Here is a 24,208-nt window from a genome sequence, read left to right as displayed (position 1 = left end):
ATATTAATCGACTAGAAGCGTTTTCGAGACTCGGTCTCTTGACCATGACCATACACGCCAACCTAATCAGTTTAAAAAAGTACGTGGTGCCCATAATGTCAGTGTGTCTGGGAACCACAACCATCACCGTGATCCTCAACTTCTACATCTTCATCGAATACAGCGATTACAACAACTGCGCTTTGATGTTACTCCAAATTCGGACGGTGGTCCTCATACTGTTCGTGGTGGTCATGATGTTCGTGCACGACAGCCGCATGGAAAGCCAGGTGAGTGAGCTCCGCCGCGCGCCTCAAGGAACAACTTCGGGGCCAATTTTAGATAATTTACCTGTGTGCCTCAAGGGACTACTTACGGTATTATTAATCGTCTGCCATTACAGAAACGTAATAGCGGCGATTACGGGCTTAATAAGGTTGAAGGTTCATTTGGTCGACGAGACGCGCAGTGTAGACCGAAGGTCAAGTATGGCGGCTCCGAATTGTCTCTTTTGTCTGTACTACGCCGCCTTCGATATTTTTAACAAAGTGGCCATCGTGCGGTTTTTTTGTCCACATTCCAAAAAGTACTACGCATTTAAACCCTCGCACAAAATCTCTAAGTTCCTGTGGGTTGTGAGTGTGTGCTTTGTGGGTGGTCTCTTGGTTTTTTCGCTGTGGTCCGCAGCATCGTTGACGGAAAGGTGCCAAACCAAGAGGTCTTTTTGTTTGGTCATGGTTGCTGATGACGTTTTCACCATAAATAATTTTGTTATAATGCTGGTGTTTGGGTGTAAGGTGGATAAATTTTACCAAGAATTAGAAATGTGGTGTGATTTTATTCTATGTGGGCGGTTCTATGGTCTTGACGATGTTATAGATGCGACAAAATACAGACAAATTATTTCAATCGCAAAAAACACGTCGATTAGTTTCTTGGTTCTGTTGTTCTATTCTATAATTCTTTATTTTTTCTTCATATCGTATGACGATACGGGTTTAGCTTTTGTCAGGAAGATTACCTTGATCTATAGCGGTTCGTTGCAATGGTATATGGTGGCCGAGGTTTGTAAAAAATTTTACCTTGTTGGAGCCGTCCTAGATGCTCTGAAGAAGAGTCTGCAGAGGACTAAACTCTCGGTCAAGCAAATTCCCGCCGTTTTTGCAATTAACGCTATCCAAAGATCGACGATGATCTTGACGACGTTCTTTCTGACGCTTTGGATTTTAACGACGATCATTTTTTTGATATGTAATATTTCGACACTTCTGAATTACGCAGAATTGAGTGTTTATGTTGTTCTTCTTCTGCAAACTAAGGCGCTTTACTCAGTAACTCTGAACACCATGATGTATTACCTCCATGACAAAAATCTTAAACAAAAGGTAAGTCCGATATTACGATTTCGATTATTAATAATCCAATTAGACAAAAACCATCAAATAATAGAAACAATAAAACAATAATTATTATGTCTCACACGCAACAGGTATTCGTAATTACCATTTAAACCCTAAACCATTAGTATTCGACACCCATCGACCATGGCAACAACGAGCTGCCTCGTGTGTATATACGAATCAACCCTCGACATAGCTCGTCATTTTTCGCCAATAAAACGCCACTGCCCTTACCCCACTCTAAACTTAACCCACAAACCCACATACACCGTTTCCACTTTGTCATTATACGCAAATCTTCTCATCTTAGTCATTTTTCTCCTTTCCACCATCCCCTACGTACCAGTAATTCTAACCAACGTGTGTCAAAACCAAAGATCTTTGTGTCTCTTCATGACATCCGACGAGATCTACATCATCAGCAACTCCGCCATGACGACGATGCTCCTAGTCAAAATCCGCTCCTTCTGTCAAGAACTGGAAGCCTGGAGCAGCATGGTCTTGCACCAGTCACACTACGGGCTAGAAGATGCCGTTGGTACCAAAGGTGCCAAAAATCTCCTCCGCATCAAACAAATCTCATCTATCACCAATGCATTTTGGACCATCTATGGTTCTATAATTTTCTTCTTCCTACCATGGCCGGACACCATGCCTTGGAATTTCTTCAGAAAATCGGCATTGTTGTACTACGCCGCCGTCCAGTGGCACATGACGATGGAACTTTGGTTGAACTTTCTTCTAATTGGGAGACTGCTAGCTGCCGTCAGGACAACTCTAACGAGGGAAAAATTTTTCCCGAAGTATAGTCTGGTTGTTTTGGGAATTAACCACATCGTGAGTCTGTCGGTTCGTCTGGTCACCGAGTTCTTAATCACGTCGACTTTTACCGCCGTGGTTTACTTGATTTTCAGCATTTCGGCACTCTTTTACCATGCGGATTTGAGTGGTGTTGCGGTTTTAATGCTTCACACGAGGGCGATTTATTTCGGGTCGCTCATGGTAATGGTGTATTACACGCACGACAGATACCTCAAGGATAAGGTGAGTGAGGGAATTGATCACGCGACGACGGGGATAAATTAGAACCTTTTTATTCGCTTAATTAGCTATATCAATTCGTTTGAGTGGAAACTAAATTAGTGATTATTTCAATGGATTGAAGTTATTGCGTCGTTTTTGACGAGTCAGATCAGTTATTACTAGCGTCCGGTCTTTTAATGACGCGTCAGGACGCGCTGCACGCTTAGGCTGGGTCAGAAAACTGGACACCTCTTTATTAACCAGGTCGGTGAAAATGCGTATAATGTTTTAATATAATTTGCGCGACAGGGGAATTTTTCCCACTAAAAAAATTACCTCAAATAATGAGACCATAAATCAATAAAAGTAATTGCATGCATGCAAACGATGTTCTTCATGTTCATTAAAAGCTTCAGTCGCAATTGGTAGTCATCATGACAACTAGCAATTGTCTCGTGTGTCTATACCGATCCTCCCTCTATGTCGCCAGGTTTTTCTCACCTATTAAACCTAGATGTTCATACACTGCACTTAATTTCACCCACAAACCCACATACACCGTTTCTAAAATTTCCTTAATCGTGAATCTTCTCGTCTTGATTATCTTCCTCTTTTCCTCGTTTACGTGTATACCGGCGGTGATAAACGTCTGCAAAACCCAAACTTCTCATTGCTTGATCATAACGTCGGACGAAATCTTCATCGTCGGCAACACCATAACAACGACAATTTTTCTCCTGCAAATTCGCACCATCTGTCAAGAACTAGAAGCTTGGAGCTCGTTGGTCCTTAATCAACCCTTCTACGGCTTCGACGACGCGCTTAACCCATCCGGAGCCCGCACCCTCTTCTATATCAAATGCTTCTCCACCACCACAACCACCTTTTGGATGGTTTACGCCGGCACAGTCTACTTCTGGTTCTCCATCTTCGACGACACCTTGCCCTGGAGTTTCCCGCGCCGCATAGGCCTCCTCTACAGCGCCGCAGTTCAATGGCACATGACTCTAGAGCTCTGCCAGAAATTCGTCCTAACGGGAAAACTCCTACAAGCTATAGAAGCGGCCCTACCGCGGCAAAAATTTTTCCCGAGACACTCCTACGCTCTCCTGGCCATCAACTCCATCATCCGGGTGTCCACCCACCTGGTCACCAATTTCCTCCTGACTTGGACTTTCACGGCCATCGTGTTCCTGGTATTCAGCTTCTCGGCGCTATTCTACTACTCGGAGCTGACGACCCTCACCGTGCTTATTCTACAGTCGAAGACGATCTTCTGCTCGGCGGTCATGGTGATGCTGTACTGCGCGCACGACTATTGCGTCAAGGCCAAGGTGAGTGGGCGCACCGCAGAGGACGAATCAAGGTCCGCTTCTGTCCCCGAACCGCATCGATTTAGTCATAAACCCGAATTGGCAATTAAACAAATGAATACAGGTCGTTCGTGACTTGAAGCAATCAGTGTCGTCGTGGCCATGGCGTCTGCGAGTTGTTTGGTGTGTGTATATTACTCCACGGTCGACATTAGTCATTTTTTCAGTCCGGTGAGGCCCTGCTGTCCACACTCCAAAGCCAACCACTACTACAAACCCAAGTTCAAGATTTCCAGGGTGCGCTGGACGGTGGTGTTCTTGGTGGCTGTGGCGTTTTTGTTCCTGACGATTCCAGGGATTCCCGATTTGGTCCAGACGTGCAAGAGCGACAAAGCGCTGTGTTTGATCATTGTTTCAGACGAGTTTTTTTCCACTGCTAGCATGATAACGGTGATAAAGTTGATTTGCAACCTGGGCAAGTACTGCGAAGAAATGGAAGCCTGGTGCGATTTTGTGCTTTGTGGGAAAATCTACGGTTTGAACAACGTTATAGGATCGAAGACGAATAGGAAGCTCGTGGCTATCAGAAATCGGGGTATATACGTGATCTGTGCCATGGTGGTTTATCTTCTTACGATCTACTTTGGTTTTTCGTGGTATGATTACCTTTCTTGGAATGTGGCCCGAAAAATGGTTCTGTTGTTGTGTTCCTGCTTGCAACTTTATGTGGTTCTCGAGTTCTTGCACAGGTTCGTGATTGCAGGCAGCGTTTTAGACGCGGTGAAGAGAGCTCTGAGGAAGAAGAGATGTTTCTCGAAACACGTCCACGCTATTAGTGCTATAAATGGGATTAATCGGTTGGCGGACTACATGATAACCGCGTGTTTGATAACTTGGACTTTGACGGGAATAGTTTTTTTGATTCTTAATATCGCGGCGCTCTTTGACCATGCGTTTATGAGTGTTGCCACGATTCTTCTGGTGCAGACGAAGGCGATTTTTTCTGGAACTATGATTGTTACGATGTTTCATATGCACGACACCACTCTCAAAAGTAAGGTGAGTTACTAACTTCTAAAAAAATAAAAAAAATTAAATATAATACTTATTGCATGGCGATGTCAAAATCTGTTCTAAAAAACAATCTATTCCAAAAATTTATTATCATATCGGTTTTTGGTCGAGGACGACTTTTTGCGCGGCGGCTACGATAATGAGACCTCCCAGATAAGGTGGGCGTAATTACCAGAACGAGGGCGCACCCCAGGAGACGACTCAAGATCCCATTCTATTCCGCCTAATCGCATCATTTGACCTAAAAACCCAATTGGTGATTACCTAAATGGATGGAAGTCGTTTATGGGTCGCTTTGTGCAACCAGTTGAGTTGTGACCGGCACCCAGTGACAATGGCGGCTACGAACTGCATCCTGTGCCTGTACTACGCCACCATCGACATCACCCACCTTTTCATGCCAGTGAGACCCTGCTGCCCACATTCCAAGTCCCACTACGCCCGCAAGCCCACCCTGAGGATTTCCAAGTCAGGACTGGTGTTCTACCTGCTCCTCACTCTAACTCTGATGTGCATGACCATCACTTGCATTTCGGACTTGATGGAAACGTGCAGAGTGGATAAAGCTCTGTGTTTAGTGATAGCTGCAGACGAGTTTTTCTCTACGACTAGTATGGCAACAGGGGTGCTCTTTGTGTGCAATGCCACTAATTATTGTACCGAGATAGAATCGTGGTGTCAAACTATCCTCAATGGAAAGATGTACGGTCTAGACGATGTTATCGACGATAAAATAGCTAAGAAAATTGTGACTACGAGAAACTGTTGTCTTTACGCGTTTTGGTCCATAGGATTTTATACCTTCACGATCTACTTTGGATTTTCTTGGTATGATAACCTGTCTTGGAATGTCATCAGGAAACTGGTCTTGATAGCTGGTATTTGCTTGCAAGTGTACATGATTTTGGAGTTCTCGGACAAGTTCATCATTGCTGGAAGCGTACTAGATGCTATCAAGAGATCTTTGAAGATGAGGAGATGTTTCTCGAAGCATGTTCTCACTATCTGCGCTATAAGTAGGGTTAATCGTTTGGCGGAGTGCTTGATTACGGGGAGTCTGTCAACATGGACTCTGTCGACGATCGTTTATTTGATCTGTAACATTTCGGCGCTCTTCAACTACTCAGAAATGGATCTTTCTACTATTATTCTTCTACAAACGAAGGCGGTTTTCTCAGGAGCTTTGATTTTTATAGTGTTTTATTTGCACGACGCCATTCTCAAAAACAAGGTGAGTGTAAATTTGTCTTATAATTTATTAAAAACAGTAATTATAACGACACTATTATGAGAAGTACTCAAGCATTCATTACGACATCAAACTACCTCCCACATAATACGCTAATTGATTACCAATCATACAAAGAGAGCTCGTTTTGTCTAATGAGCGAAATTAATTGAGTGTGTCTTCAAGTACATCGCTTCAGTTAAAAATTGACCTCGATCATGAAACCATCTTTCGATAATTTTTTTAAGTGGACGGCTTCCAACTGCTTAGTGTGTGCTTATCACACCTTCATTGATCCTTTCCGCTTGTTCTACCCCCTCAAAGGGTACTGTCAACATTCCTCCTTGTACCATTCCACCAAACCCCAGTTCAAAATTTGGAAATTTTCACAAACCTTGTTAATAATCGTCTCTTTCTTCCTAGTTCTCCCAACATTAATCCTCTTCCGGTACTTACCCCCACTCTGGCAAACCGAACGCTCACTTTGCCTAATTCTAATCTCGGACCAAGTACTGGTTATCAGTACCGTCATCTTGGTGTTGATCATCCGTCTAAGATTGTCTTTCCAGCGCTTGGAAGCCGAAGGCTACTTGAAAATTTTCGAACACAGAAAACACTTTCTTCTAGACGATATTCTAGCCGAAAGAGAACTCAAATGGATGGTACTAACCCGGAATTTGTTAATAGTGGTGATTCTGATAGGCGCTGGCTTGAATGCCTACTTGCACTACTCCGTCTCGTACGATAACCTACCATGGAGCATGGTCAGACGATTCACGATAGTGTATTGTTGTGCTTTACAGTGCTACATTGCTGCAGAATTCATGCAAAAGATTTTCATAATCGGGAAAGTACTACAAGCGGTGATGACGTCAGTCAAATCCACCTTAAACGTCCGGCTATTTTTGAATACCGTCAGTTCGCAGAAAGTAGTTCTAAAATCCGCCTTCGCAAGATATTCGCACTTGGTGCTGTGTTTGAACGAGAATTTGAACTTGTTGATGAAGTTCATGACGAGCTGCCTAGTCACTTGGATTTTGCTTCTAACCCTGAGTTTGATTCTAAACTTTTATATTTTTTGCGAATACGTGGATTACAATTTTGGCGCTTTGTGTGCGCTGCAGTATAGAACTATGGCTATTATTTTCGGGATTTCGGGGCTGCTTTTGTCGCACGACTGTCAACTGAAACAAAAGGTGAGTGGAACAATTTTAAACACAAGAATCTCATTACGAATAAGCACTTAAATCAACAATCAGGATTAGAACAAAGCTGTCGTTGTTGTTCATATTTAACCAACCCCGTAACCCGAGATTTTAATTAATTAATTTAATCCCTAATTGAATCACACCCAGTTCTATACAAGCCTCGACATGTACCACACACAAAATCGCGGTCCTACACCCAGTGACTGCGTGGTCTGCGTAATCCGCCCCTTGTGTAAAGTCCTCCTCTTCACTCTGCCATTCCAAATCGACTGCCCCCACAACAACCCTACTCTCCCAAAACCAATTTTCAAAATCTATAAATTCTACCTTCTGGTGGCCTACATCTTCGGCTTTCTCACCACCCTTCTAACCCTTTCTTTCCCTTACTTGATCTACACGTACTGGGAAGACAAACCCGCGTGTATTTCGCTCATCATCGACTTCATCTTCGCCGCAAACGGATCAATCCTCTTCTTCATATCTTTGTCACGCATCCACCTGAAGATCGCCGACTACCAGAACTTCATTTCTTTGATCAGAAAGTGCCGAAGCTTCGGAATCAGAAGTGTGATTGATTCCAAGAAAACGAGATACTTGAAAAGGAGGAGCTACCTTCATGGATGCGTGACGATTGGGGTTACTCCCGTATTGATCTACATCTACATGATCGAAGACAACTTTGAACTCAAACTGGTGCGCATGCTGCCAGTGGTTGTGAGTCTGTTTCTTCAATTTGGGCTAGTGTTTCAAGTTTCGCAGTACATGACTTTGATTGGGTTGTCATACACGGCGTTCACTAGTCATGTGAAGAAGTACTTTGACCAGAATAAACTTAGATCGGTACAGAGTTTGAAACGATTGAGGGACTTCATCAGTATGATTAATCTGAACATCAAGTTGATTAACGTCTTCTTGGATCCGTCGATTTCGATTTGGACTTTGAAGCTAGTAGCGATTTTGATTCTGAATACGTACCTAGGGATTATTCAGTTTGATCAGATTTGGGGGATCGAGATGATGATGTCGCACATGAGGACGCTGCTGGCGATTATGGTCATTATTTACTTGATTTATAGGTTGGAGTTGCTGGGACGGCAGGTAAGACTATAATAATGAACAAAGATCGAAGATTACTAACCCCTTATTATAATCGCATCAACCCGTAAACACACTCGCCGCATTACCAGTCCTCAACCAGCCACACGATGGCCACTAGTCAAAATTGCCTTCTCTGTCATATTCGCTTCTTCAACAAATACGCTTTCTTCTCCGGGATCATCTTCTTCGACTGCAACTGCCACCACACCAAAACCATCCCAAAAGGTTTCGTCGTGTCTAGAAACAAATTCGCCTTCTGTGTCCTTCTGTTCTTGTTAACTGTAACTTTTTTTCTTGTCTGTGAAATCTACTTCTACCACGGCTCCAACCTCAACAACATGGACCCCCAATACTACGACCACTTCCGAATCTTCGAAAGTTTCGGCTTAGTGACCGCGATTTGCATCCTCATTTTCTACAAGAATCGAATCGCAGCCTTGACTTTGTACCAGAAGCTGATTCTGAAGCACCGAATCCACTTCAGTCAGGCGCAGCAGAAGCGATTCCACGACATCCTAGCTTACATTCTTTGTGTGACTTGCATCATCAGTCTGGGGTTTGGTTTCTTCGGCTCTTTTCACATCACCCCCGACGAACCTCTTGCCTTCAGGTTTCTCATGGCGTCGACCGTAGCTATAACCACATCCAACATCTATTGTGCATCTTTTTTTAAATATTTCGAGGTGCAACTTATGTTGGATGTGCTTCAGGAAAGTTCGTCGAAGCTTGTGGATACTTTGGAGAACAAACTAGGACACAGGAAACATGCCAAGGGGGTTTGTGTGGATGTAGAGTCCCGGAAAAATTTTGCCATTTTTCGGGAATTTTTTTGTTTGTATAAGTCGATCATTTTCGGGGTGGATTATCTGAATAGTGATTTGTTCGTCGTAGTGAGAGGGTTCTATCAAGTTTTTGTTCTGATTTACAACATCTACTTGTTGTGTTACGATACGGAATATACTTTGATCAAAATCCTGCACCGAGGGCTTACGATTGCGAATTTGACGCTGATGTATTGTAAATTTTGCAGTGCCATCGAGAACGTCACGGAACTTGTGAGTACCGAGTGTTTTGTTTCGCTTTTCCATAATTTACAATCACTAAAAGTAATATATTAAATAATAATAAAAAACACATTAATTATTGAAGAATATGGCTGCCCCTAATAGGCAACCAGTTATACACCATTATATTTACCGACCTGGAATCACCGCGATTATCACCAACATTTAACAAATTACACCGCCACTCACCACTTCTAAAATGTCACCCAACGACTGTGCAGTGTGTGCTTTAAGCCCTATTCTCTTCTTCACTTGTAATTTCATCAATTTCTCGCAATTCTCGTGTCCTCATTCGAAATATCCAAGCACCGAACACCTCCGAATCAACAAAAGCAAACTCGTGGTACCCCTAACAGAGTGCCTTCTTCTCGTTTTCGCAATTTACAACAACCTCAAGCACTTCTCTTCGTACCAACACAAAGAAAGACTCATCACCCTAAATGAAACCGTCATGCTAGTGTTCGTTTTGTTCCTATTGCTATTTTTAATGACTTCCTCTAGGGAATCAGTCCTCCACTTCAACGGCCTCATTTCGATAAAAAACAACCGGTACTACTACGGAACTGCGGCAATTTTAGGGACCAAAACTGTGAAGAAGTACTTCAAAACGTACTTACTTTGCGCTTTCTACAACGCGGGCCTCCAAGTAATTTTTTTCCTGGTGTCGTTTGCAAGTCTCGGTACTAACACTTTCGAGTGGGTCCTCAAAGTACTGTCGTGCGAAATCTGTATCTCTGTCCCCATCATCGTCGTCTTCAAATTCATCGCGCTGTTAAAACTGTACAAGAATTTCCTCCGAGCTAATAACGACTCTTTAATTAAATTGCTGACGAAAAAGAAAAAATGTTTCTCTTATCGAATCAAGTTGCTGAGGCGGATGTACCACTGTGTCATGGTTAATTTTAACGTGATGGGTCTGTATTTAAACTTGACGCTTTTAGTACTGGGACTAACGTTAGTGGTTTTGTTGGTTTCTTGTTTTTATATTCTTATTGTGATTTATGGGCGCGACTATGGGTTGGATTTTTACGAGGGGGCGTTCGTTGTCATTTCGGTTTTACAGTTCATTGGGGGGCTGTTTGTTTGCGTGACGGTGGCCGAGCTGGAGAAAATGGTAAGAGTTTTGAAGTTTATTTTTTAATTGGATTGTAGTAGGTTGTGGAATTTTCAAATAATCATAGTTGTAATTTAATATTTGCGTGTTTATAAGTGGCAGTGTTGTTGAAATAAGTGTTACACTGGTTAATTTTTGTGTGTGGATAAATCATGTCAGCAACAGGTAACTATATGTTAGTAAAATTTTATCGGCAGCGTTGTCGTACTAATTTTTCTAGTTAATTTTGTTTCAGGTACTAGAATAAACAGACTCTTCTGAGACAGCTTCACTTTCATTGTTATTATTATTATTATTATTAGTTGTGTGTGTGTATATATTTTTAACGTAATAAAAATTCTTTTCTTCGCCGTCTCCATGACGCCGCCACCACCACAAACGCGTTTAATTAAATTACGCAAGTGGCGTTTGTCATCGCCGGTCTCCGAAGACGCATCAACTTTAATTACGCCGTCCCTGAACCCACAATAATAACCAATAAGTCACCCCGCCGCCCCCATCAAACAATACGAACAATCATTAAGCGTCCATCTATCAACATTTATTCAACTATTAGCTTCGACATAATCAGATAAAATTATTTGTTCTAGAGCGAAGATATCCTGTCATTTCTGTTCAAATATCCAATTAGTAAATTGACCGCCGCCGAGGCAGCACAGGTGCGTGTGCGATAAACTGGGATATCGGTCTAACAAAGTAATTTTGTTGCTTTATTGCGACAGGTGGAAGTGCTGATAACCACGCTCACGATACAGAAACCGGTGCTTCGGGCTTCGGACATTTTCACCGTGGGGACGCGGCTCCTGGCTTCGGTGAGTGAATTTTTGATTCGTTTGGACACCCGAAATGCCGTTTGTTTCAGATATCGGGGACGGTCGTCACCTACGTCTTGGTCGCGCTCCAGTTCCACGCCTCCTGGGCCAACTAGTCATGTACCCCAGCACCAAACACGTCACCACTAGCCCGGTCTTCGAAATCAAAAAAGACTCTATTTGCATCTGCAAGATGTTCAAGCCGATCCTCTACTTAAGCAAGATGATGGGTTTCATGCCCATTGTGTCCGACCACAAAGACGGCAAGTGCAACTTCCACAAATCGGTAGGCTGGATTTGCTTTTCCTTCTTTCTCATCGCGGTGTTGTCGTTTCAAATCGGCCACTCGATCGACTTCTTGCACTTGACTAAAGTCAAGTCCTTGCCCATTCTTCTGAACAACATCACCGACGCCATCTACGGAGTCTACATCATCATTCTGACCGCCCTCAACATGTACCGCTTCCCCAGGTGGATCAAAACCTTGAACAAGTTCGCGTCGGTGCTCAAGGAAGGAATCTTCTGCCAGTCCGCTATGAAGGTGATACTCACAGTCGAGTACTACGTTCTAGGAGTGTTGTTCTTGGGGATCGTGGTTCAAGTGAGTCTTCTGGCGTTCTTGCACTTCTCGCAGAGCTACGAAACCGACTTCGACTACAACTTCTTCATCAATAAGCTCCTCCAGAACATCTCTTTCGTCTTTTACGCTATATTCCTGACCATCATTTCTGTCTTTATCGGGATTTTGGCGTGCTTCGAGAAGCTCACGATTAGTTGTTTGAAGTATACTCCTGTGCACCCGATGAAAGGGATCAACGAGACTAACAACACCCGCGATTTCTTCGGTTTGGTTACTTACAAGTTATGCAAAGAGGAGCATCCGTGCACGGGACGTTTGGCTAAGCTTCCGCAAGCCGAAGTGGTCGAATTCTTACGCATCCTACACGAAGACATCAGTTTGGTCATCTACGAAATCAACGACTGCATGAACCCGCAGTTCTTGTGCCATACTGTCGTTGAGTTGACAGTACTGATCGTCCAGTGGTACGCCGTCATAGTCTATATGGCTTTCACTTTCAAGGCACCTCAAGCTAGTAGCATCCACGTTGTCAACTGCTTCTTTGTTATTGTTCATACGTTGGGGATTTTTCTTTTCTTAAAGAACGCACAGCAGCTGAAAAATATGGTGAGTACTTTTTCACAAACTGAGCAACTTTAAACTAGATAAAGTGTGTAATTAGCGTTTAGTTGATGTTTTGTCACTTATAAATAATGACGGAAAGAAAAATTTCTTTTTAATTGTGTTACAGCTGTTAATTATGTGCTTCGTCTGAAAAATCGAGTTTGCACTTTGTCATAAATAACGGAATTAGCAATTATATGTATAGAACAGGTGTTTGAAATTTCAGTTTCACTGGAAAGTCGGTAATTTAAACATTATCACGTACAATAACCGGGATATAAAAATAATAACGATCCTGATGAAAGTTTCTGAATGAGTAAAAGCGTTTTCTTTGTTGGTGAAAAATGGTATTTTTCGTGTGTGGGTCGAGTACTTAATGTCGTTTTAATGGTTTTTCTTCAGATACAAGGTTTAAACAACTTCCTGCTGGAATATTCCACGCGGATTTCTTCACTCGAAGAACACCAACAGGTCAGACTCTTTATAGAGAAATTGAAACAACATCGACCTTTGACGGCCAGCGGCGTCTTCACCATAGATTTGGGAATTGCCGGCCCGGTACTCACTTCCTAAACGATCTTCTTTTTCTTAAAATATCGTTCCAGATATCTGCGAACATCCTCACCTACGTGCTGGTGGCCCTACAGTTCGAGATACCGAAAGAAGATTAATTTCTCTAAAGCCACTAACGATGGATTTCTTGCTTGCACGTTTTCCAGTTTTTTTCCCTGTAATTACTGCACGTCACGTCGCATGAGCTTGAACTTCTTGCAGTGTAAATAAAACTCGTTTGTTATATAAATGTTATATTAAAATATATATAATTAATAACAAAAAACATCAACAATATGTACAGGACACAGGCATACATGACACATGAACACGATGAAACGATAAATTATGAACCTAACCTAAAATGACAGACTTTGAAGGTACTCTTGACTTGCACTGGCTAATCGTAACCGCCGTGATGATGGCCGCCGCCGCCGCCACCGCCACCGCCATAGCCACCACCGAAACCGCCTCCGAAACCGCCGCCACCACCTCCGTGGTGACCACCTCCGAAGCCGCCGCCTCCGCCGCCGTTACTCTTGATAATGACAGTGGTGTGGCCGCTGCCGCCTCCGTGGCCGCCTCCTGAAATTAATTTATCCATAAAACACTAGAAAACAGTCGTGAATGGTCTTACCTCCGCCGAATCCTCCCCCGCCGCCTCCATGATGATCATGTCCACCTCCAAATCCCCCTCCGAACCCACCCCCGCCGCCGCCGTATCCGCCACCGCCGCCGCCGTGGTGGTCGTCGTGGCCACCCCCGAATCCGCCTCCGAAGCCCCCTCCGCCTCCGTATCCACCGCCGCCTCCGCCGCCGTGGTGATCATCATGGCCGCCGCCAAAGCCTCCTCCGAAGCCACCGCCCCCTCCTCCTCCGTACCCACCGCCGCCTCCACCGCCGTGGTGATCATCATGGCCACCGCCAAAGCCTCCCCCGAAGCCACCGCCCCCTCCGTATCCACCACCACCACCGTGGTGGTCATCGTGGCCTCCTCCGAATCCTCCTCCGAACCCACCGCCGCCGCCGCCGCCGTATCCGCCCCCACCGCCATGGTGATCGTCGTGACCGCCCCCAAATCCGCCTCCGAAGCCACCTCCAAAGCCGCCACCGCCGCCTCCGCCACCATGGTGGTCATCGTGGCCTAAATTATAACAAGATTAACAATTTGTCGTACAATTAAGTATCACAAGTTACCTCCTCCAAATCCGCCGCCGCCGCCTCCGAATCCGCCTCCATAACCTCCTCCCCCGTGATGGTCATCGTGTCCACCACCTCCAAAACCTCCGCCGAAGCCGCCTCCGCCCCCGTATCCACCTCCACCGCCGCCGTGGTGGTCATCGTGGCCGCCTCCAAAACCGCCGCCGCCACCGTATCCACCGCCTCCTCCAAATCCGCCGCCTCCATGGTGGTCATCATGACCTAATTTTTCAAAATTTTAGATAAGAATTGAACGTTAAGACAATTGTGATTTCTTGCACCTCCTCCGAAGCCGCCCCCGAATCCTCCTCCGAATCCTCCGCCACCACCGCCTCCGTGGTGATGGTCATCGTGTCCTCCGCCGAAACCGCCTCCGAAGCCACCACCTCCGAAGCCACCGCCGCCGCCTCCGTGGTGGTCATCGTGTCCTATAATTGCAACCAATTAGTAAGTCGCGAAGGCGTTGATTCTTTTGGGGTACCTCCTCCGAATCCACCTCCGAATCCGCCGCCGTAGCCACCGCCGCCGCCGTGGCCGCCGCCGCCGTCTTGTTGTAGGATGATTATTTTTTGGGCGTCACCGCCTCCGTGACCCCCTCCGTGACCGCCACCTCCTCCGAATCCTCCTCCGAAACCGCCTCCGAAGCCACCGCCGAAACCGCCGCCGTCATCGTGGTGGTGGTGGTGATGATCGTCGCCGCCACCGCCACCGCCGCCTCCGTGGACGTGGACTATTTCCTTGTGGACTTCGTGGTGAGGAGCGGGTTCAGGAACGTGGATTCTTATATGAACACTAAAAAAAAATAATTTTTTAAAATTTTTGAAAGGCACAGACAGATGTTGCCATAAATAAAGTCACTTTAAATAGAGTCAATTTTTTCTTTTTTCACAATAAATTACTTTTATAAAATAATCTGGATTAAAGTTGGCTTTAAAATTTATTCCGACTGGTTAAAACTGGCAACTTCTGTTTCGTAAATGGCAACTTCCGATTTCTTAAATGGCAACTTACTGTTCTTTCCCAAAAGTGGCCGCACTGTAGGCAAACACCGCCGCCAAGATCACCAACCCCTGCAACACACAAAGTTTATCAAACTGTCCTCTCCCTCGCCCTCCGAACACTCACGAATAACTTGGAAGCCATCTTCGGCGACTTCCCGAATACCAGTACCGGTTGGTTGTTGCAGTACTGTGGACCGCAAATGTGCTCAAAATCCCGAACCGGCGGCGTTTTATAGAGAACATCTCCCTCGATAAGTCGGCGAGCTGATAATGAGGAGTTCCCATGCAGTGGGGGCTCGTGGGGAGACCACAATGGGTTTCCTCTTGCTGGTATTGGCCCTGACCCAGAGAGGAGCCTCGCTTCGATTTCGCCGGCGAGAGTGAAAGAGGGGTCGTCGAACGGTCCACTGGTAAAGATCGCACACGTTTTGCTTTCTTCCAAGGATGGACGATGGGTTATGGGCAGACGGGTTTACGTAATGGAGTCGAGGTGGCGAAAAAAGCGTCTGGGCGAAGCGGGTCAGGCGTGGTGTGCTCGAATTCTGAGGTGGCGAAAATGGTTACGCATTCTGATGTTTTCTTAGCTTGAAGTGTACAGCAGGAATACTGAAAATACAGTTTCAAAGCTTTTTGGGTTTTTTCTTTTTGTAGTTGGTGCTGAGTGATGTTGGGTCTTGAAATGTGTCCTTCACTGCCTCTCCTTATATCCACTAAAAGTATAAAAAATTAATAAAAAAAATAACGTGTTCGTGGAAGAACGAAAGCAACTTGTTGAGCAATTTAAAGAAACATCAGGTAAGTGACTGAAACATCTGACACTGATTGTAGCTAGCTTTCCCTACTTCTGACAATTTTGACTTCTGTAGAAAAAAATCGGAAGCTGATATTTAATTTTCGCAATGATTTAAAATGTTGACCATAAAATTATATAGATTACACATATGAACCCATAGATTTGATTCTTTCTTTGACCCGATCAGAATGACTTCTTTCTTTTTTTTATTTTTTGAAGTTGATGTCTCTAACATAATTCTTCCAAAGGCTACAAAATTTTTGGAGAAATAATACTATATTTTGTTGATTTCGTGTTTTTTTTTCTTAAATTTCATTTCTGATGAAGATAATAGCAAGATAAAAAAATATCTTTTGGATATTTTCTGTCAAATTATTTTTAATTTTCAAAATTCTTCTCAAGATTTTTGTGTGAGGAAAGGAGTTATAAATTTGACTTACAATCTAAAAATTTGAACAAAATGCAATATACAAAAATTAAGAAGTTGTAACCAGAAAACATAGCTCTAAATTTTTTTCATTTCGTAGTTACGATAGAAAAAGGGCATTTTTTAAGAATTATTTATCATTTTTATTAAAAAAAAATCTCCAAAACCAAAACTGGCATTTAAAATGTTCACTTTTTTTAATCATATCAAAGTCTTGAAACGCTATATTAAAAATTGACAACATGATTAAAAAAAATCAAAACTTAAACATATACACAGGTAATAATTAAATTCTTAAGGGTTTTCTTTCTTTAGATCTAATGAGATTTTTAGCACGAGGGAATTTAAAAAAAATCTGATTTAGATACTTAGATTTTTTAATTTTATTTTTTTCCTAATGTCATACTAATTTTAATGCACCAATTTTAATTTTTTTATACTCCTACAAAATATAAAAAAAAGAGAAGCAAAATTGTATCATTTTTAACGTCTTTTTAAGTTTCTAAGAATTAAAAAAAAGCGTCACAATTGAGACTGGGTGGGCGGGCGGGCTTACTTTTGCCTCTTTGTTTTAATATGAAACTTAAATAAAACATGTTTAAAATGGAAAATTTGTATAAGGAAATACCGATTTTGCTCCAAAATTGCAAAATCCATATTTCCTTGGAAAAATGTACAATTTTAAGCATGTTTTAAGTTTCTTGTTGTGAAAAGATGACTATTTATATTCAGAAAAAAAAAGCAAAATATGATCCCCGCCCACCCACCCTATCTCAATTCTGATGATTTGTTTATTCGCCGTGAGCCCAGAGGACGGAGCTATATATGTTAACGAACAATTTTTTTTTCTCAAAATTTTATATTTCCTTTGTGGTACGCTATTTTATTGAATATATATTTCATTATTTTTAAGATGAAGGAAAAACTATAACAAGTAAAAGTCTTTTTAAAGAGGAAAATTGACAAACTATTTCAAAAATTTGAAATTGCAGTGAAAATTTTGATTTAGATACTCAGATTTTTTTATTTTAATTTTTTATTTGACATACTAATTTTGATGCATTTTTCCAATTTTAATTTTTTGACTAAAACTATTTAAAAAATTTGAAATTGCAGTGAAAATTTTGATTTTTTTTCGAAAATGTTGCTTCGTGACTATCAACATGCTATATTTTTAGAATCAGCGTGTCGAGATCTACCTCCCTGAATTTTTTCATAATTTTTAGACAACTTTTTTAAAATTGAAATTTTTTAATGGTTCCCCCTTCTTCAAATTTTGCAAAACTTTTGACATTTTCGAAACTCAACTAAATATATTTTCTTGTAGATTTCTAGCTCTAGAACTCAAATCCGGCTTTGATTTTTTGATACCTGCTACCGTTTTTCCAGAATCAACCATTGAAATATCGAAATTTTTGAAATTTTCAAAAATTCGCATTTCGCAGCGATTTTTTCGAAAATGTTGCTTCGTGACCATCAACATGCTATTTTTTGTGGAATCAGCGTGTCGAGATCTACGTCCCTGAATTTTTTCATAATTTTTAGACAACTTTTTTAAAATTGAAATTTTTTAATGGTCCCCCATTCTTCAAATTTCGCAAAAATTTTGACATTTTCGAAACTCAACTAAATACATTTTCGTGTAGACTTCTAGCTCTAGATCTCAAATCCGGATTCGATTTTTTTATACCTGCAACCGTTTTTCCAGAATCGACCGTTGAAATATCGAAATTTTTGAAATTTTCAAAAATTCAAATTTCGCATAGATTTTTTCGAAAATGTTGCTTCGTGACTATCAACATGCTATATTTTTGGAATCAGCGTATCGAGATCTACGTCCCTGAATTTTTTCATAATTTTTAGACAACTTTTTTAAAATTGAAATTTTTTAATGGTCCCCCATTCTTCAAATTTCGCAAAAATTTTGACATTTTCGAAACTCAACTAAATACATTTTCTTGTAGATTTCTAGCTCTAGAACTCAAATCCGGCTTCGATTTTTTTATACCTGCAACCGTTTTTCCAGAATCGACCGTTGAAATATCGAAATTTTTGAAATTTTCAAAAATTCGCATTTCGCAGCGATTTTTTCGAAAATGTTGCTTCGTGACCATCAACATGCTATATTTTTGGAATCAGCGTATCGAAATCTACGTTCTTGAACTTTTTCATAATTTTTTGGCAACTTTTTTAAAATTGAATTTTTTTAATTTTTCAAATTCGCAAAAATGTTGACATTTTCGAAACTTAACTAAATACATTTTCTTGTAGATTTCTAGCTCTAGAACTCAAATCCGGCTTCGATTTTTTTTTACCTGCAACCGTTTTTCCAGAATCGACCGTTGAAATATCGAAATTTTTGAAATTTTCAAAAACTCGCATTTCGCAGGGATTTTTTGGAAAATGATGCTTCGAGACTATCAACATGCCATATTTTTGGAATCAGCGTATCGAAATCTACGTCCCTGAATTTTTTCATAATTTTTAGACAACTTTTTTAAAATAGAAATTTTTTAATGGTCCCCCATTCTTCAAATTTCGCAAAAATTTTGACATTTTCGAAACTCAACTGAACACATTTTCTTGTAGATTTCTAGCTCTAGATCTCAAATCCGGATTCGATTTTTTTATACCTGCAACCGTTTTTCCAGAATCGACCGTTGAAATATCGAAATTTTTGAAATTTTCAAAAATTCAAATTTCGCATAGATTTTTTCGAAAATGTTGCTTCGTGACTATCAACATGCTATATTTTTGGAATCAGCGTATCGAGATCTACGTCCCTGAATTTTTTCATAATTTTTAGACAACTTTTTTAAAATTGAAATTTTTTAATGGTCCCCCATTCTTCAAATTTCGCAAAAATTTTGACATTTTCGAAACTCAACTAAATACATTTTCTTGTAGATTTCTAGCTCTAGAACTCAAATCCGGCTTCGATTTTTTTATACCTGCAACCGTTTTTCCAGAATCGACCGTTGAAATATCGAAATTTTTGAAATTTTCAAAAATTCGCATTTCGCAGCGATTTTTTCGAAAATGTTGCTTCGTGACCATCAACATGCTATATTTTTGGAATCAGCGTATCGAAATCTACGTTCTTGAACTTTTTCATAATTTTTTGGCAACTTTTTTAAAATTGAATTTTTTTAATTTTTCAAATTCGCAAAAATGTTGACATTTTCGAAACTTAACTAAATACATTTTCTTGTAGATTTCTAGCTCTAGAACTCAAATCCGGCTTCGATTTTTTTTTACCTGCAACCGTTTTTCCAGAATCGACCGTTGAAATATCGAAATTTTTGAAATTTTCAAAAACTCGCATTTCGCAGGGATTTTTTGGAAAATGATGCTTCGAGACTATCAACATGCCATATTTTTGGAATCAGCGTATCGAAATCTACGTCCCTGAATTTTTTCATAATTTTTAGACAACTTTTTTAAAATAGAAATTTTTTAATGGTCCCCCATTCTTCAAATTTCGCAAAAATTTTGACATTTTCGAAACTCAACTGAACACATTTTCTTGTAGATTTCTAGCTCTAGAACTCAATTCCGGCTTCGATTTTTTGATACCTGCAACCATTTTTCCAGAATCGACCTTTGAAATATCGAAATTTTTGAAATTTTCAAAAATTCGAATTTCGCAGCGATTTTTTCGAAAATGTTGCTTCGTGACCATCAACGTGCTATATTTTTGGAATCAGCGTGTCGAGATCTACGTCCCTGAATTTTTTCATAAATTTTAAACAACTTTTTTAAAATTGACATTTTTTAATGGTCCCCCATTCTTCAAATTTCGCAAAAATTTTGACATTTTCGAAACTCAACTAAATACATTTTCTTTTAGATTTCTAGCTCTAGAACTCAAATCCGGCTTCGATTTTTTGACACCTGCAACCGTTTTTCCAGAATCGACCGTTGAAATATCGAAATTTTTGAAATTTTCCAAAACTTCGCATTTCACAGCGATTTTTTCGAAAATGTTGCTTCGTGACCATCAACATGCTATATTTTTGGCATCAGCGTGTCAAGATCTACGTCCCTGAATTTTTTCATAATTTTTAGACAACTTTTTTAAAACTGAAATTTTTTAATGGTCCCCCATTCATCAAATTTCGCAAAAATTTTGACATTTTCGAAACTCAACTAAAAACATTTTCTTGTACATTTCTAACTCTAGAATTCAAATCGGGCTTCGATTTTTTGATATCTGCAACCGTTTTTCCAGAATCGACCGTTGAAATATCGAAATTTTTGAAATACTTATTCAAAAATTCGAATTTCCCAGCGATTTTTTCGAAAATGTTGCTTCGTGGCCATCAACATGCTATATTTTTGGAATCAGCGTGTCGAGATCTACGTCCCAGAATTTTTTCATAATTTTTAGACAACTTCTTTAAAATTGAAATTGTTTAATGGTCCCCCATTCTTCAAATTTCGCAAAAATTTACACATTTTCGAAATTCAACTAAATACATTTTCTTGTAGATTTCCAGCTCTAGAACTCAAATCCGGCTTCGATTTTTTGATGCCTGCAACCGTTTTTCCAGAATCGACCGTTGAAATATCGAAATTTTTGAAATTTTCAAAAATTCGAATTTTGCAGCGATTTTTTTCGAAAATGTTGCTTCGTGACCATCAACATGCTACATGTTTGCAATCAGCGTGTCGAGATCTACGTCCCTGAATTTTTTCATAATTTTTAGACAACTTTTTTAAATTGAAATTTTTTAATGCAAATTTCGCAAAAATTTTGACAATTTCATAACTCAACTAAATACATTTTCTTGTAGATTTCTGTCTCTAGAACTCAAAACCGGCTTCGATTTTTTGATACCTGCAACCGTTGTTCCAGAATCGACCGTTGAAATATCAAAATTTTTGAAATTTTCAAAAATTCGAATTTCGCAGCGATTTTTTCGAAAATATTGCTTCGTGACCATCAACATGCTATCTTTTTGGAATCAGCGTATCGAGATCTACGTCCCTGAATTTTTTCATAATTTTTAGACAACTTTTTTAAAATTGAAATTGTTTAATGGTCCCCCATTCTTCAAATTTCGCAAATATTTACACATTTTCGAAATTCAACTAAATACATTTTCTTGTAGATTTCCAGCTCTAGAACTCAAATACGGCTTCGATTTTTTGATACCTGCAACCGTTTTTCCAGAATCGACCGTTGAAATATCGAAATTTTTGAAATACTTATTCAAAAATTCGAATTTCGCAGCGATTTTTTCGAAAATGTTGCTTCGTGACCATCAACATGCTATATTTTTGGAATCAGGGTGTCGAAATCTACGCCCCTGAATTTTTTCATAATTTTTAGGCAACTTTTTTAAAACTGAAATTTGTTAATGGTCCCCCATTCATCAAATTTCGCAAAAATTTTGACATTTTCGAAGATCAACTCAATACATTTTCTTGTAGATTTCTAGCTCTAGAACTCAAATCCGGCTTCGGTTTTTTGATACCTGCAACCGTTTTTCCAGAATCGACCGTTGATATATCGAAATTTTTGAAATTTTCAAAAATTTGTATTTCGCAGCGATTTTTTCGAAAATGTTGCTTCGTGACTATCAAGATGCTATATTTTTGAAATCAGCGTGTCGAGATCTACGTCCCTGTATTTTTTCATAATTTTTAGACAACTTTTTTAAAATTGAAATTTTTTAATGGTCCCCCATTCTTCAAATTTCGCAAAAATTTGGCAATTTCGAAACTCAACTAAATACATTTTCTTGTAGATTTCTAGCTCTAGAACTCAAATCCGGCTTCGGTTTTTTGATACCTGCAACCGTTTTTCCAGAATCGACCGTTGATATATCGAAATTTTTGAAATTTTCAAAAATTTGTATTTCGCAGCGATTTTTTCGAAAATGTTGCTTCGTGACTATCAAGATGCTATATTTTTGAAATCAGCGTGTCGAGATCTACGTCCCTGTATTTTTTCATAATTTTTAGACAACTTTTTTAAAATTGAAATTTTTTAATGGTCCCCCATTCTTCAAATTTCGCAAAAATTTGGCAATTTCGAAACTCAACTAAATACATTTTCTTGTAGATTTCTAGCTCTAGAACTCAAATCCGGCTTCGATTTTTTGATACCTGCGACTGTTGTTCCAGAATCGACCGTTGAAATATCGAAATTTTTGAAATTATCAAAAATTTGAAATTCGCAGCGATTTTTTCGAAAATGTTGCTTCGTGACCATCAACATGCCATATTTTTGGAATCAGCGTATCGAGATCTACGTCCCTGAATTTTTTCATAATTTTTAGACAACTTTTTTAAAATAGAAATTTTTTAATGGTCCCCCATTCTTCAAATTTCGCAAAAATTTTGACATTTTCGAAACTCAACTAAATACATTTTCTTGCAGCTTTCTAGCTCTAGAACTCAAATCCGGCTTCGATTTTTTATACCTGCAACCGTTTTTCCAGAATCGACCCTTGAAATATCGAAATTTCTGAAATTTTCAAAAATTCGCATTTCGCAGTGATTTTTTCGAAAATGTTGCTTCGTGACCATCAACATACTATATTTTTGGAATCAGCGTATTGTGATCTACATCCCTGAATTTTTTCATAATTTTTAGACAATTTTTTTTAAATTGAAATTTTTTCTTCAAATTTCGCAAAAATTTTGACAATTTCGAAACTCAACTAAATAAAATTTTTTGTAGATTTCTAGCTGTAGAACTCAAATCCGGCTTCGACTTTTTTGATACCTGCAACCGTTTTTCCAGAATTGACCATTGAAATATCGAAATTTTTGAAATTTTCAAAAATTCGCATTTCGCAGCGATTTTTTCGAAAATGTTGCTTCGTGACTATCAACATGCTATATTTTCGGAATCAGCGTGTCGAGATCTACGTCCCTGAATTTTTTCATAATTTTTAGACAACTTTTTTAAAATTGAAATGCTTTAATTCTTCAAATTTCGCAAAAATTTTGACATTTTCGAAACCCAACTAAATGCATTTTCGTGTAGATTTCTAGCTCTAGAACTCAAATCCGCCTTCGATTTTTTGACACCTGCAACCGTTTTTCCAGAATCGACCGTTGAAACTACGAAAGTTTTGAAATTTTCAAAAATTCGCATTTCGCAGCGATTTTTTTCGAAAATGTTGCTTCGTGACCATCAACATGCTATATTTTTGAATCAGCGTATCGAGATCTACGTCCCTGAATTTTTTCATAATTTTTAGACAACTTTTTTAAAATTGAAATTTTTTAATGGCCCCCCATTCTTCAAATTTCGCAAAAATTTTGACATTTTCGAAACTCAACTAAATACATTTTCTTGTAGATTTTTGATACCTGCAACCGTTTTTCCAGAATCGACCGTTGAAATATCGAAATTTTTGAAATTTTCAAAAATTCGCATTTCGCAGTGATTTTTTCGAAAATGTTGCTTCGTAACTATAAACATGCTATATTTTTGGAATCAGCGTGTCGAGATCTACGGCCCTGAATTTTTTCACAATTTTTAGACAACTTTTTTAAAATTGAAATTTTTTAATGGTCCCCCATTCTTCAAATTTCGCAAAAATTTTGACAATTTCGAAACTCAACTAAATACATTTTCTTGTAGATTTCTAGCTCTAGAACTCAAATCCGGCTTCGATTTTTTGATACCTGCAACCGTTTTTCCAGAATCGACCGTTGAAATATCGAAATTTTTGAAATTTTCAAAAATTCGCATTTCGCAGCGATTTTTTCAAAAATGT

General features: G+C 39.9%; 2 protein-coding genes and 1 long non-coding RNA gene across 3 annotated transcripts; 1 reads left to right on the top strand and 2 right to left on the bottom strand.

Annotated features, from left to right (window-relative positions):
* The first annotated feature begins 9,586 nt into the window (after nt 1-9,586).
* On the top strand, nt 9,587-13,286 carry LOC135131311 (uncharacterized). Its single transcript, XM_064058978.1, has 6 exons — nt 9,587-10,501; nt 11,092-11,164; nt 11,224-11,313; nt 11,364-12,499; nt 12,899-13,054; nt 13,102-13,286. The coding sequence occupies exons 1-6, from the start codon at nt 9,587-9,589 to the stop codon at nt 13,165-13,167; spliced, it is 2,436 nt and encodes an 811-aa protein (XP_063915048.1). The 3' UTR covers nt 13,168-13,286.
* Nucleotides 13,286-14,810, bottom strand: LOC135131520 (uncharacterized). The gene is made up of 5 exons (XM_064059299.1): nt 14,730-14,810; nt 14,530-14,676; nt 14,246-14,470; nt 13,686-14,192; nt 13,286-13,633 (listed from the first exon to the last, which is right to left on the bottom strand). The coding sequence occupies exons 2-5, from the start codon at nt 14,668-14,670 to the stop codon at nt 13,403-13,405; spliced, it is 1,104 nt and encodes a 367-aa protein (XP_063915369.1). The 5' UTR covers nt 14,671-14,676; nt 14,730-14,810; the 3' UTR covers nt 13,286-13,402.
* Nucleotides 14,811-14,942: 132 nt separating this feature from the next.
* Nucleotides 14,943-15,484, bottom strand: LOC135131521 (uncharacterized). Its single transcript, XR_010280919.1, has 3 exons — nt 15,374-15,484; nt 15,260-15,318; nt 14,943-15,040 (listed from the first exon to the last, which is right to left on the bottom strand). It is a non-coding gene; the product is annotated as an uncharacterized LOC135131521 (long non-coding RNA).
* Nucleotides 15,485-24,208: the final 8,724 nt, after the last annotated feature.

The sequence above is a fragment of the Zophobas morio genome, unplaced genomic scaffold, assembly GCF_036711695.1.
Source record: "Zophobas morio isolate AGI-343-1 ecotype UQ-CSIRO unplaced genomic scaffold, CSIRO_AGI_Zmor_V1 ptg000020l, whole genome shotgun sequence".
Classification (NCBI taxonomy): domain Eukaryota; kingdom Metazoa; phylum Arthropoda; class Insecta; order Coleoptera; family Tenebrionidae; genus Zophobas; species Zophobas morio.
This window is presented reverse-complemented; position numbering and strand designations above follow the sequence as displayed.

Coding starts and splice junctions, on each gene's coding strand:
- LOC135131520 (XM_064059299.1), bottom strand. CDS start 14,670: ATGACCACCACGGAGGCGGCGGCGGTGGCTTCGGAGGTGGTGGCTTCG. Junction 14,471..14,529: donor CGGGGGCGGCTTCGGAGGAG/GTGCAAGAAATC, acceptor TTGAAAAATTAG/GTCATGATGACCACCATGGA. Junction 14,193..14,245: donor CGGCGGCGGATTTGGAGGAG/GTAACTTGTGAT, acceptor GTTATAATTTAG/GCCACGATGACCACCATGGT.
- LOC135131311 (XM_064058978.1), top strand. CDS start 9,587: ATGTCACCCAACGACTGTGCAGTGTGTGCTTTAAGCCCTATTCTCTTC. Junction 12,500..12,898: donor CACAGCAGCTGAAAAATATG/GTGAGTACTTTT, acceptor GTTTTTCTTCAG/ATACAAGGTTTAAACAACTT. Junction 13,055..13,101: donor ATTTGGGAATTGCCGGCCCG/GTACTCACTTCC, acceptor ATATCGTTCCAG/ATATCTGCGAACATCCTCAC.